At 44.0% G+C, this 12,531-nt stretch overlaps 1 protein-coding gene across 1 annotated transcript in view; it reads right to left on the bottom strand.

Annotated features, from left to right (window-relative positions):
* PTPN14 (protein tyrosine phosphatase non-receptor type 14) overlaps nt 1–12,531 on the bottom strand; it is a gene marked incomplete at both ends in the record, with an annotated part of 99,776 nt that overhangs the window by 25,191 nt on the left and 62,054 nt on the right. Inside the window, 4 exons of the mRNA XM_082832391.1 lie at nt 2,274–2,331; nt 4,584–4,666; nt 5,510–5,597; nt 8,581–8,669. Coding sequence (XP_082688517.1) covers nt 2,274–2,331; nt 4,584–4,666; nt 5,510–5,597; nt 8,581–8,669 — 318 coding nt within the window. The remainder of the gene's footprint in view (nt 1–2,273; nt 2,332–4,583; nt 4,667–5,509; nt 5,598–8,580; nt 8,670–12,531) is intronic.

The raw sequence follows: 12,531 nt of genomic DNA on the forward strand, positions 1-12,531 counted from the left end.
GCTTTGGGACAGAGCTGAGATCAAGTCAAAAAAAAAAACCCCACAAAGCCAGCAGGGGTCACACTTTCTCAGTATTCCTCAACAGAAGAAGAACACTCTACGCAGAGTCCGAGGCTGGGCAAATAACTCATCTACTATTTCCTTTGCTACAAATAATGTTTAAGCATCAAAGGGGCAAATAAAGAAGGCAATGAAGACAAGAAATCCAAAAATTAAAGAGAATCAGGGTAGAGGAAGTAAAGAATTGAAATTAATCTAAGAAAGTAGTTCAGGGTATCAGCTCTTCTAAATATTCCCAAATCTCTCTTGGCTGGTTTTTGAGTAGCAATTTAAAAATATTTTTCCTCTTTTTGATAATACGTAATTCAACTCAATTTTTCCATGATTGGACAGCCAGTTTTTAGGTTTAAAAAAACAAAACAGAACAAAACAAAACAGTAGGGAGGGATTCATACAAGGGAACAGAAATATACAGCAAGGCAAAGTTGGCTCACCTCTGCCTTCTCTCACCCTTATTTAAAAAAAAGAAAAAGAAAAATCCTATACGTAGGTGACCGTTTATGAACTGGCATAAGTCTGTAAGCAATACAAGTGAGAAACAGTGATAGCTAATCCTCCAAACACCATTTCAGGATTATTTATTGTCTCTTTATATATTTCAATATATTATTGTTTCTTTCCAGATCTGCTAACACAAAAACAAATTAGATGCCACAATACAGGAGCTAGAAGGGCAAGAGAAAAACAACTATTAGAAGCCCTTGTTATCAGCCAGGAAGCCCGAAGGAGACAATGTTCTCTGGTTTTACTCTCACTCATCCCAAGGAGCTCTTGCTGAAATGGTTTAATCCTAAGGGGCAGAGGAAAGGGAGAAGCCAGGAATCTGGCTTCCTGTAGATTATCTTCATCCAAACAAAACAGGAAAGCCTCTGTATCTTCTCTAGATAATTAGGATGAGATCAAATCACAAGATAGCCCTAAAACACTTTGCTTCCCCTGGTGTTTCATGGACACAAGTGAACATTTATGTCACTAGTAAAGACATGTGGACTCTAAGGAAGGGAAAAGGAAAATCATATCAACAAAGGAGAAGAATAAGGAAACCAGTGCCATGAACAAATCTACTGGTACTTCAGGGCAGAAGCCCAAAGCAGCCGTCTACACCTCCAAGGCAAAGACCTCTTGTGAGATGTGCATTAACACAGAGATTAATCATATTCACGTGGGTTTGCAGGAATTATCAATATTATGTGATATGATGACCAAACTCTAGAATTCTAAGAGTTCATGTCAATGCATTTGCCAGAAGAAAAAGAAAAAATTCCTAAAACAGTTCCTTTCAAAAGACAAGTGAAAGACGTGCTATAGGATATATATTGCGTACAAAGAAAAATTCCATTTTATCCTCCCATCAACTCAAAGGAACTGTTCAACCTACACACATTTAAAGGTCACATGTTTATTCTGATTTTGTGTAAAATAAATCATAATCTAAAATAAAAGAATTATGACGTAAAACAAGTAGACATTTTAAAGGAAACTAACTCTCCCACGTCTTGCTATGATATCCTCCTTAATTCTCAAAATAAAACACAGTCTAAGACAGAACACATGCAATGAAATGAGTTGTTTTCCCTTATTCACATGATTAGTAGAGCAGTTTTTAAAAAAAGGCTAATGGTAGGTAGAAAAGTGGATCAACTCAAATTCTGTTGGCCTTAAAATCAGAAAATTAATTAATTTTAATTTTCTTCCCCAACAAATACTCTACCTAAGACCATCAACTAGACTCCTTCGATTTTTGCTCATTTAAAGTAGACATTTTCTGACTAGTTTATTAAACTCTGTCTATGGCAGTGAATATAAAAGGATTTGTGGAGATTATAACTGAAGACACGTCTATATGCAAAAATCAGAAATAGCAGATAAAGATAGATAGATAAAGATAGATAAAGCAAGTGGAAAAAAACACACAGTAGGTTGCGTGCTCAAGGAACATGGTCTCATCGGCCCAGACTAAAATTCATGGGGGTGAACCCTGAGTCACACTTAGAAAAATGACGGACATGGGTGGGCACAAGAGGGACAAAATGGGTGTGCATCTCACCTGCATAGCAGACTGATGCCCTTCTGTGTTCTCACCATATCTCACCTGGTCATGAGGTCATGACCTAGTCATGATGCCCTAGTCATCCCTCTCCTCAAGTTAACAACAAAGGGACACTCACACCCCGACAGTCAGAGGACTTGATAACTGAAGATTTCATACATACCAGGGAGGACCGGCTCCAGGTGGGCTGGCGTCTGATAGGGGGTGGAGAATTTGATTGTCTACGTGAAAAGTTGAAAAAAATGAGGATGGTTATTATTATTTACCATGTACAAGAAGACCAGATAGACAAGAGAGGGGGAAGAGGGGAAAGGAGAAAAGATGAGTTAAGAATTACAGCAAAACATAAACATTTTCTATTTCTGGGTGCTGAAGCTAAGAACAATTTCGATTTCTTTTTTGTCCTTTTTTTATTTTCAAAATGTTCGGAACATATGATACTTTTATAATATGTTTTACAAAGTAATATTAGAAGAACGAGGCTTATTTCTAAAGACAAATTATAAGGGAAATAAACATCAACAACAGTCTTTTAGAGGTTAGAGAGTGGAGACCTCTGGAGAAGGATGCTGTTCAGATGAGGCTGATTTCCTAAAACTCCAGAGGGCTATCCCAAGTCCTCATGCAGCCCATGCTGAGGCTCTGAAACTATCAATATATACAGAATTTACTGTCTATGTGGGGTAGGGGGTATGCTTTTTAGAGAGTCCCAGTTTTCATCAGATAAGCGGTTAGGAACCTCCCATACATGGTTGTGAAGAAGAAAGGAATGATTATTACAGAAGTAGAAAGGAAAACAGAATTTCCTTAATTTTCAGTCTAATATGTGATGCTCACTCATATAGGTGATGCTTACTCGTGTAAGAAGAAAAGGCCACAAAAGAATCACAAATACTCAGAACATTTTATGTTAAAGCCACTTGCTAAGAAATGATCAAACCAGAAGACTACACTTCTCAAAACAGTTTTGTTTTTAAATTCACCCTACAGAAGTCAACTATAGAATTCTTGTTAATGTCAAAGACACCCCAACAAATCAAAGGCAACAGCAGAGAACCGCAAAGATGTGACCTATAGGGAATCTGTTCAAAAGAATGGTGTGTGTGTCTATGCGCGCATGCGTGTGTATGCATGTGTGTACCCATAACAGATATGGTGGCTTAAATTGCTGCTCTCTAATTAGTGCTCTTCTGATTTACATTTGCAAACTTTGCTGGCAGACCTAATACTATATAGTCATCTCTTGGTATCCAAGGAGGATTGGTTCCAGGACCCACCTCAGATACCGAAATCCATGTATGCTCAAGTGCCTTATATCACCTGGCATAGCATTTGCATACAACCCATGCACATCCTCCCACATACTTCAGATCATCTCTAGATTACTTATAATACAATGTAAAGAGCTGCCAGTTCATAGTGAATTCAAGTTTTGCTTTTTGGAACTTTCTGGAATATATTTTGATCCACGGTTGGTTGAATTCGCGGATAGGAAACCCACAGATACAGAGGACCAACTGTACTATCAAATATACTTTCAGACTCTGACAGTGGCCAAAGGCAAAGACTGGTTTGAAAGAACCTCCATCACGTAGAGAAAAAAGTCTGTCCGGACCTGATGCTCCAGTTCTAAAGCAGCACCTTCTTCAGCAGGAACTGCTCTAGGACAGTATTTTCACACTCTTGCATGTGTCCACTGGGGAAGTGGGAAAGCAGTTCTTCTCCTGCATTTACATCCCCAAGTTCTTTGAAACAAAATTAAGCACCTTGGACGCCCCAACTGCTGATGTACTCTGCTGAGGAACGTCTTTTGAAGGCAACCAGAGGAAAGGCTATGATAGTGTGAGCCCGGCACGCTATATCCAAGGTCAGGTCACAGTTAAGTTCCCTCATCAGACTCCCTTTATCATCTTTATTTCCAAATTAAACTGAAAAACACACACATGGATTTGTGACATCTATTAGCGTCTTCCAAGTCTTCCTCTAATTACCCTGGCCTCTCATTTACAGGCGGGTGGCGTGACCCAGAAGCACACGCAGGGTTAGCCAACTGTGTGAGCAACACAGGGCTGAGGATGACAGCAGCTTCTTCTCTTTCAAGTTGGCTCGTCGCTCTGCTACCTGCTTCTGAACACACTCCACATCTGACACGAAGGGGCGCCCCGGCAAATTGGGAACCACTCGGTTCCTCCAAACTCATGGCAGAGGTTGGAAAGGCACTGATGTCGGCCAATCCGTTCAGGAAGTCAAGCATTCACAGTCAATTTGCAAATCATTTTCTCCCTAGGCATATAGACTACACAAGACAGTCTTCATCATTAAAGCTCTTTCCCTCCCGCCCGGCTTTAACTTGCCCCTTTAGCTTCTACAAGGAATGAGGAAAAAGAGTCAGTATAAAAAGCGATCTACACCATCCCTAGAGCACAAGAATTGAAGCTGATCCCGGGAGAGGGTGGACAAAATGTTTACTTACTCAGTGCAGATTTTGTTTTGTTTGTAAAACTTGTGCCGTGTAGCAAACAATCGAGATATATACTTGGCGTTTTCGATATCATCCTTGGAGAAGAAGAAACGGGGGAAAAATAAACATTTGTTTGATTGTATTGGGCTGGCCAAACAGTTCGTTCGGGTTGGGCCATCCAAACCCGAAGGAACTTTCTGGCCAATCCAAATATATGCATTTCACTAGGATTCCTCTGAGCAGGGGCACATCCCTTCCTCCCTTCATGTCAAGCACAAAATAACCCCCTGAGCCAGAAACCAGTGTGCTGAAATTCAGTGGCGGTCATGTCTATGAAGCCCACCCAAGGATGGCAGACAAATACTGTCTGCTAAAGACGTTGGGGTTACAGTGATGATCTGACGTGTCTTTACATAATGCTAAACCAAGTGCTTTGAAAATCAGTAAATAAATCAAGGCAGAGCGTAGCATGAACGCCAAGCATCATCAAATGGGAGGCAGGGAGGTGCAGGGAGTGCCCTGGCTCTCAAGTAGGCACTCAACAGAAAGGCAATCACCCAGTTTGCTTCAGATCAGGCTTGGATTATGATGGCAAAGAAAATCCCAAGCAGCCAGTAAAAGAAAATACCATGCAATATCATCAGGGGTGACTAGTCCAGGGCATGCCCGACAATGTGATCCACCACATATAAGGCTGGTGGAGGAACCCAAACCCTAGAGTCAAAACTCAGCTTGAAACCCCAGCATTGTGAGCATGAAGTCCCCACCGCCTTCCAGAAATGAGTGATGACAGCTCTGGGCAAGTACTGGAAAGTTATGGGTTCAACAGAATATTTATTCTGTCCTGACATGGAGAGCGAGGAGAAGACATTACAGGTTGAGAAGACAAACAGCAAGCCGCCTGTGGGACCCTGCCTTCACCTGCCCGTTTTGCTTACCGTGTGAAAGAGGGCAGTCTCCTCTTTGCTGATGAGCTCCACCAGGATAGTTGACTTGTTGTGAGTGATATTCCCCATGTCATTCCACCTGCACAGAAGAAAGCCAACGGCGTTTGCCCAAAGACGTTCTAGGCGTTTATGACGGCATAGGAGTGTCACCTGTTATTCCTGAGTCTCATTTTACAAAGTATGATTTAACCATATTTTTAAAAGCTAAACGTCCCTCCTCTCAAAGCAGAAAAGGAAATAAAATGCAACACGCATCTATTTAAATAGCTAAAAATCCTATGTCAACGACGTCTAGATATTGCTGTTAATAAAGTACACTTTCCTTTACGACCTAGGAGGAGAATATGCCAGAGACTTCCACTGCCTTGGTTTTCACGCTTCCAAATGGACAGAGCATTTCCCGTGATCCCCATTTTCAATGCTGGAGGGGGGATGTCAGTTAAAAGTCATGTGTGGAATTCCTTGGCGGTCCAGTGGTTGGGACTCCGCGCTTTCACTGCCGAGGGCCTGGGTTCGATCCCTGGTCGGGGAACTAAGATGCCACAAGCTATGCAGCGCGGCCAAAAAAAAAAAAAAAAAAAAAAATCATGTGTCTCCAGGAATCTAGGCTGAAGAACGCACAGAGGTTCTGTGTTGCGCTGTACACTACAGATTTGATTATGCCACTTGGAAAAAATGCCTAGGGAGTGTTTAATGTGCCTACATTTTTGTGATCTAAACACACACATACGTTTCCTTCCCTTTCCTCATGGAGATCTTATCTAAAATGAGATACACCGAAAGAACCACCAGACGAGGGAAGGTTAGCTCCTGCTTCCCATTCTACTTGGAGCCAGTTTCTAATCATCTCTTACACTACCTACCCTTCACTCTGTTCCCCGACCTATAATTCCCTGCCCACCGCCTTCTCCCACCATCCTGCTTTTGCTCATTACACTCTACCTCTGCCTGCATGATTCCTTTAAGACTCAGAAGAAGTCACCTTCTCCAGGAAGCCTTTCCTCATCCCCAAGCACCCACATGCCAGGAAAGAGCCTAGTGCAGTCCTCTACCAGTCACCACATTGTATCACGATTGTTCATGTCTGTGACCAGATCCCTAACTAAACCAAACTCGATCGTAGGCCCTCATGCCCCAGGCAGAGATTCTGCTTTCTTCATCTCTGTATTCCAAGCACCAAGTACACCTGGCACACAGCATTCAATAGATGTTTGCTGAAATAATGAAAAGTAATGAGGTTGTCTCGCATCTGTATAGAGTACAGTTCTTTCATCAACTCTCTTAGGTAGACAAGGCGGCTATTTACGTTCCACTCTGGAGATGAGGCAATTCAGGCCAAAGGGAATGACTTGGCCTCACTCACTCTGCTCATCAGGGACCGATGAGTTCTATACCTTCCAGGTTTTCCTCCGATCAGCTTTCCGTTACACCAGTACCACCTGTTTTTACGTACATCTACAGGTGTTCTGCACAGCTGTCTGCTGACTTACAATTCCATGAGATCACATCCATGTGGACTCACAGCTATGTGCTCCTTAGTGAAGGTCTCAAGAGATAAGAGAGACGTGGTCTCCTCTAGCTCCATTCCCTCAAATCAACTGCCAAAATTCTGGGTCCACTCCGCACTCCACCATATGACTTCACCTTAGTGGCACAATTAACATGACACTGTAGTAGAAGTCAATTCCCATCTTGTAAGGGTTTCAAGGCAAGCGCTAAAGGAAGCAGTCTAGAAGCAGTTCCTAAGGAAACTGAACAAAACCTGTGAGGCGCTTATGATCAGCAAACTTTCAACTTGCTATTTTCTACTTAATCTAGATAGCCAGAATCCAAGATGTGTCTGCTTCTCTTCTCCAGACTCAGCACTGATTTAGCTACAAAGAACCGTGTGGGACAAAATGCCTGGATGGCTTTACATGGGCATAAAAGTGTAGAGTTACAACTCTGCACATATTCATATATTTTATTTAATTTGTTGTAGGTATATGAGTTGACTGAATATGTCCAATAGTCAAAAAGCTTATTCTGTAGCTCCAAAGAGCTCTCTCCCCACTCCTGTTTCAATAATGTCTCTATTCAAAGAGCAAGAGAAAATAAATGGACGAAAATAATGGCAGGGTGGGGACCTAGGAAAAGAAAAGCCAATTAGGAAGGTTTTAGTGGGAAAACTTTCTCAAAATGACCTGCAGTAACCGCTGATCCAGAAAATACACGGCTGGCCAAGAACTCACTTCCAGAAAGTGGACCGTGCTTTGCCTCTAAGATCTGTCTTTGATCATCTGCCCTGCACGTGCAGCTCTGCCTATCAGATGCACACACTGGAAAGCTGTCTTTCTGGTAAATAATAGGCCACACTGCCCTCATAAATGAAAGCAGGCATGCAGTTTTTCGGATTGTTGATACTAGCATGGGATCTGTGGGCACCTATACAAAGCAAGCTCATTGACATGTAATGCAGGGGACACCCTGCCACTTCCCTATGCTGCTTCTACTCATGTTAAATGGAAAAGAAGGTTGAAGGGTCAAAATAATAAAAAGTACCCAAGTCCTTTCAGTTATGATAACAAATTGATTGCTTTTTCAAAACACACTTTCACAAACAGACCTCTTTCGTTAACAGAAAAATTAGTTTGCACTTTTCTAGCACGTGTGGTTAGGTAGAGGGTTCAGGGCAACGGGAAGAAGCCAGTGTGGATTTAGCGTCTGGTCATGGGTAATCGAGACAAAGGTAATCCCATGGGGACCTGACTCATGGAAGAGCCCATCTCCAACCAGACTCACAGAGTTCTGTTCCACTCTTTGGCTCAGTGGAGGTTCAACTACGCATTTCTTGGGGTCAGGTGGAAAGAAAGAACATCCCCCATCCCCAAACCCCCAGGGAAAGTGAGATGAATTCCTCCATAACCCCTGAAATCCTGCAGAGGGGGCGGATCTTATCAGAGTTGAGAAAAGCTCAACTCTGATCCAAGGTCTGCCTCTTAACTCATCTGTATAACTTTCATGCTCCATGGGGTTTGCTAGAGCACCTCGAGGGGAAAAAGGAGAAAGACAAATCAGACTACCTGTATATTACTGCTTGTCTTCCAATTCTGTTTCTCACGAAAATCCCCATAAAGAAAATGCCCAGGTGCACACTGTTTCCATGATTGTCCTGCATAAGATCAACAAAAGATCGTTGTGATGAAACAGATCCCCCGCGGTCTGGCAGCCTACCCATGGGGACCACACCCCGTCTCTCGCCCATACGTGGAATGAATCATAGAACGGAATGGGGGCAGGAAAGCCACTAGGTCCGAAGGGACGCATCCCACTGCACATCCTAATAGACTACATAGATACCTTTCTTTCTTTTATCTCAGTTTGTCACAATACATTTCCTGTTTGAGAAAGAATTTTAGGATTTTCTCAGATGTGTTGGAAGTTAAGATTTTCTCTTTCATGAATATCTATTAATATCTTTTCTAACCCTAGTTTTTGGTTTTTTAAATCAGAATTATACACACACATAGTTTGATTATATCTGCACACCGCATATGTGCAATTATTCACGCACAGTTTGAAGAACTGAATCCTCTTTAGATCTTATTTAAAAGCAGCCTTGGACCCACCATTTCCTCTCCCTTAAAGGCATCCACTTCCACCACTTAAAACCCTAGAGTGTATCTATTTGCATCCACCATGCTTGGCCTTCCAATTTAGAACCTCATGTTCCTCAGTTCTGGGATATTTTCTCAAATTGCTACCTTCTGTTTCCCCTTTTCACTCCTTTTAGAACTCCCACTGTTCAGATGTTGGACATCTGGGCTGGCCCTCCAATTTTATCTCCTGCCTTCCACATTCCATCACTTTGGGTTTTTTTGGGGGGGTGAGATTTCTCTTAATTTAATCTTCTAAGCTAATCTATTAAGTGTTCCATTTCTGATATCATATTTTAAATTTCTGAGAGTTCTTTTTTAGTTGCCGAACGTTCCCTTTTAAAAGCACTCTATTCCTTCAAGAAGGTAATATATTTTAATTTTTTATCCTTGAGACTCATAGGATGGTATTTTGGGCAGGGGGCCCTTCACCCTGCAGACTCTCTGCCTCTTTCACGCTGCTTCATTCTCATTGGGTTGACGTCTATTGTTCCTATTAGGGCATCATGGGGGTGGAGGATGCTCGGCTGTCTATTCACGTTCCAGGGTGGGATGCTAAATGCTGGTTGGGACCTTCGTGAGCCCAGGAAGGGCACGTGGATGATAGGCTTCACTGTTGGGCAACCTGCTGGGCCCTGTCTAGGGGAACCCAGAGGTCTTCGGTCTGGTCTCTTGGTCCAGTCAGGTGCTTCCAGCCTCCCGCCTGGAAGAGTATAACCCGGCTTCCAGTGTTCTTGAGAGCAGAGTGGGAGCAAGGTTCAGCATCCAGGGAGTAAACTGTCACCCAGCCTCCTGCTTTCACTCGGGGGACATCCTCTTTGTGGAGTAAGTGGAGGGCCGTGCCCAACTAGGCCTAAGATGGAAAAGATAACCCCTACCTCCCTCAGAACACTTGATCCCACTTAAGACACAAAGATGACAGTGTCCCTTCTCAGGGACCTCTTCTCAACGCCCCTCCCAAAGCTTCCACTCAAGCAGGCGTCTTCTAACAGAGAGAGAGAAAGGGAAAGACAACTGCTGATGGCAAAAGCCGAGACAGAAAGAACTGGGGAGGAAACAAGGGCCTCGGGGACTTCCCTGATGGTGCAGTGGTTAAGAATCCACCTGCCAATGCAGCGGACATGGGTTCGAGCCCTGGTCCGGGAAGATCCCACATGCCGCGGAGCAACTAAGCCCGTGCGCCACAACGACTGAGCCTGCGCTCTAGAGCCCGCGAGCCACAACTACTGAATCCTGTGCGACTAGAGCCCGTGCTCCGCAACAAGAGAAGCCCCCGCTCGTCGCAACTACAGAAAAGCCCACGCATAGCAACGAGGACCCAACACAGCAAAATAAATAAATAAATAAATAATTTAAAAAGAGGGCCTCGGTAATTATGAGAAGTTCAAAGGTAAGCTGTATTACAGAAAAATCTGTGAGGGAAAAGAAGATAGGTGAAGTAGAGACGGGAAGAAAAAGGAAAATTCTGCAGAAAGACTTTTCTGGGCACGTTGCCAGTAGGTGGGTGCAGAGGTCTGGTGGGAGGGGGTGGGGACATGGGAGGAGCAGGCCACCAGGGTGGGACAATGGAAAAAACACAGAACGGATACCCGTCAGAACAACTTAGTCAAGGACTGAGGCTCCAGACTCTGTATGACCCATTCCAGAAGCTCCGTCCCTCCATGCCCACGTGCTCTGACAATACAGGAGGGTGGAGGCCGCGGCCAGCCCCGTGTTTGTGGAGGGGGAGGGGCAGACCTGTCAGGAAATGGAAGGGACCCCCGCCCTGAAGCTTGAAACTTTTTGAGAAACCATTCATGGAAATACCTACACTAAGCATAAAGGTTCTTCCCTGGGACACACCCATAACACACTCTTTAAACCTTACTTGGTCAAGAAGGACCTGTACTAACCCAAAGGGACCCCGTCCCCATGGGCAGGCCGCCCCGGCATACTTTCCTGGTGGCTTTTTCACTTAGAGCTGACCCCATCACTGCCCACACGGCTACTGCTGCCCCACCCATCATCCCTGGGTCTCCAGGACTCACGTGGTCTGTAGGTGGTCACCTGAGTCATGAACAGATATGTGGTGGAGGAAGAAAAAAAGCAGCAGCCCAGCTGAGTTACACCCACTGGCAGTGAGTCAGCCGTGCCTATCTGCCCACTCGGACTAAGCTCTGGTATCTCCCTTGTACTTTTCCCACTAAAGGACAGACTAGAAAACACATCAGAACCAAGCACGGTGGATTTCAACACTGTCTCCACTGCCTCTATTTCCCACAGTTCAGAATCCCTAAAGACAACACAAGCAAATGACCACCATGACAAAACCTCCAACTTCCAGGGCCTGAGAAGTCAGTTTTCTAGAAGTGGAGAAAAGTTTAGTCTGGTTTTCCAAAATGTCATGACTATATATGGGCTGGTGAAATGGAAGTGGGATGCAGATGGCTTCATAAGGTATTATTGCAAGGAAAATGGATTACAACCCTATGAAGGGCAGCCACTAGAGAAGCAAAAGAAAATTAAACAAATCTAAAAAAGAGCCATTTAGCCTTTTTTGCAAGCTGCGGACACCCTGCTCGCTTCTACTTGATACACATGGGCAGTTCTCATTAAGGCAAATGGCAAGCGTGCAACAGAGGGGGAACAGAACACTTATACAACAGCCAGCGGAGCCAGTCTGGAGTGAAATGTTTATGCTGAAATTGCAGGCATCTCCCAAATTGCCGAGATGTGCCAGTTGCTTTAGGTTTCTGATAAAACTCCATCTTTTGTAAAGTGGGTCAGCAGAGAGAGGAAAATGAGTTTGGATGATGGGCTCAGCTCTGTAAATGACCTTGCACCATGAACCCCCAAACCACACCCACTTCAGGAGGTGGATCTGTTACAAAGGATGGGATGTGCTGTAACCGTTTCCTAGGCATAGTTTCCAGACAACACCAAAGGGGCTGGGAACCCACAACAGAGGCTCTGTAGAGCTGGAGAAATAAAAGTATGATTGCATACAGGAAATGTTATTCTTCCTCACCAACAATGATCACTGCATCAGCCCAAAGAAGAGAAGAGAAAAGAAGCTCGGGCTAGAAAACTGCTGGGGAGGGTCTGTATTAAGGCACGCAGGATGTTTGCTCCTTGTCCCCCTGGAAGGCTGGATGTGGCCTCGATAAATTCTTGGCACCAAATGGGCTGGTGTTTGGTACTCACTCAGAAGGTTGTCTTACAGATGAGATATTCTGCTGAAGACCATGGAAAGCTTCAAACTCTGTCCGTTACGAAAAAGGGTTTGCTTTACCTAAAGTAAATTGGACTTGCCAGCTAATGCCACGTAGCAGTAAGGAAGCCAAGCCTTCTGGCTCTCTGCTCTCAATCAACACTGGTTTTCCAAATGCCTGTGCTGTT

Source organism: Leucopleurus acutus (assembly GCF_964270905.1).
Source record: "Leucopleurus acutus genome assembly, chromosome: 2".
NCBI classification, from domain to species: domain Eukaryota; kingdom Metazoa; phylum Chordata; class Mammalia; order Artiodactyla; family Delphinidae; genus Leucopleurus; species Leucopleurus acutus.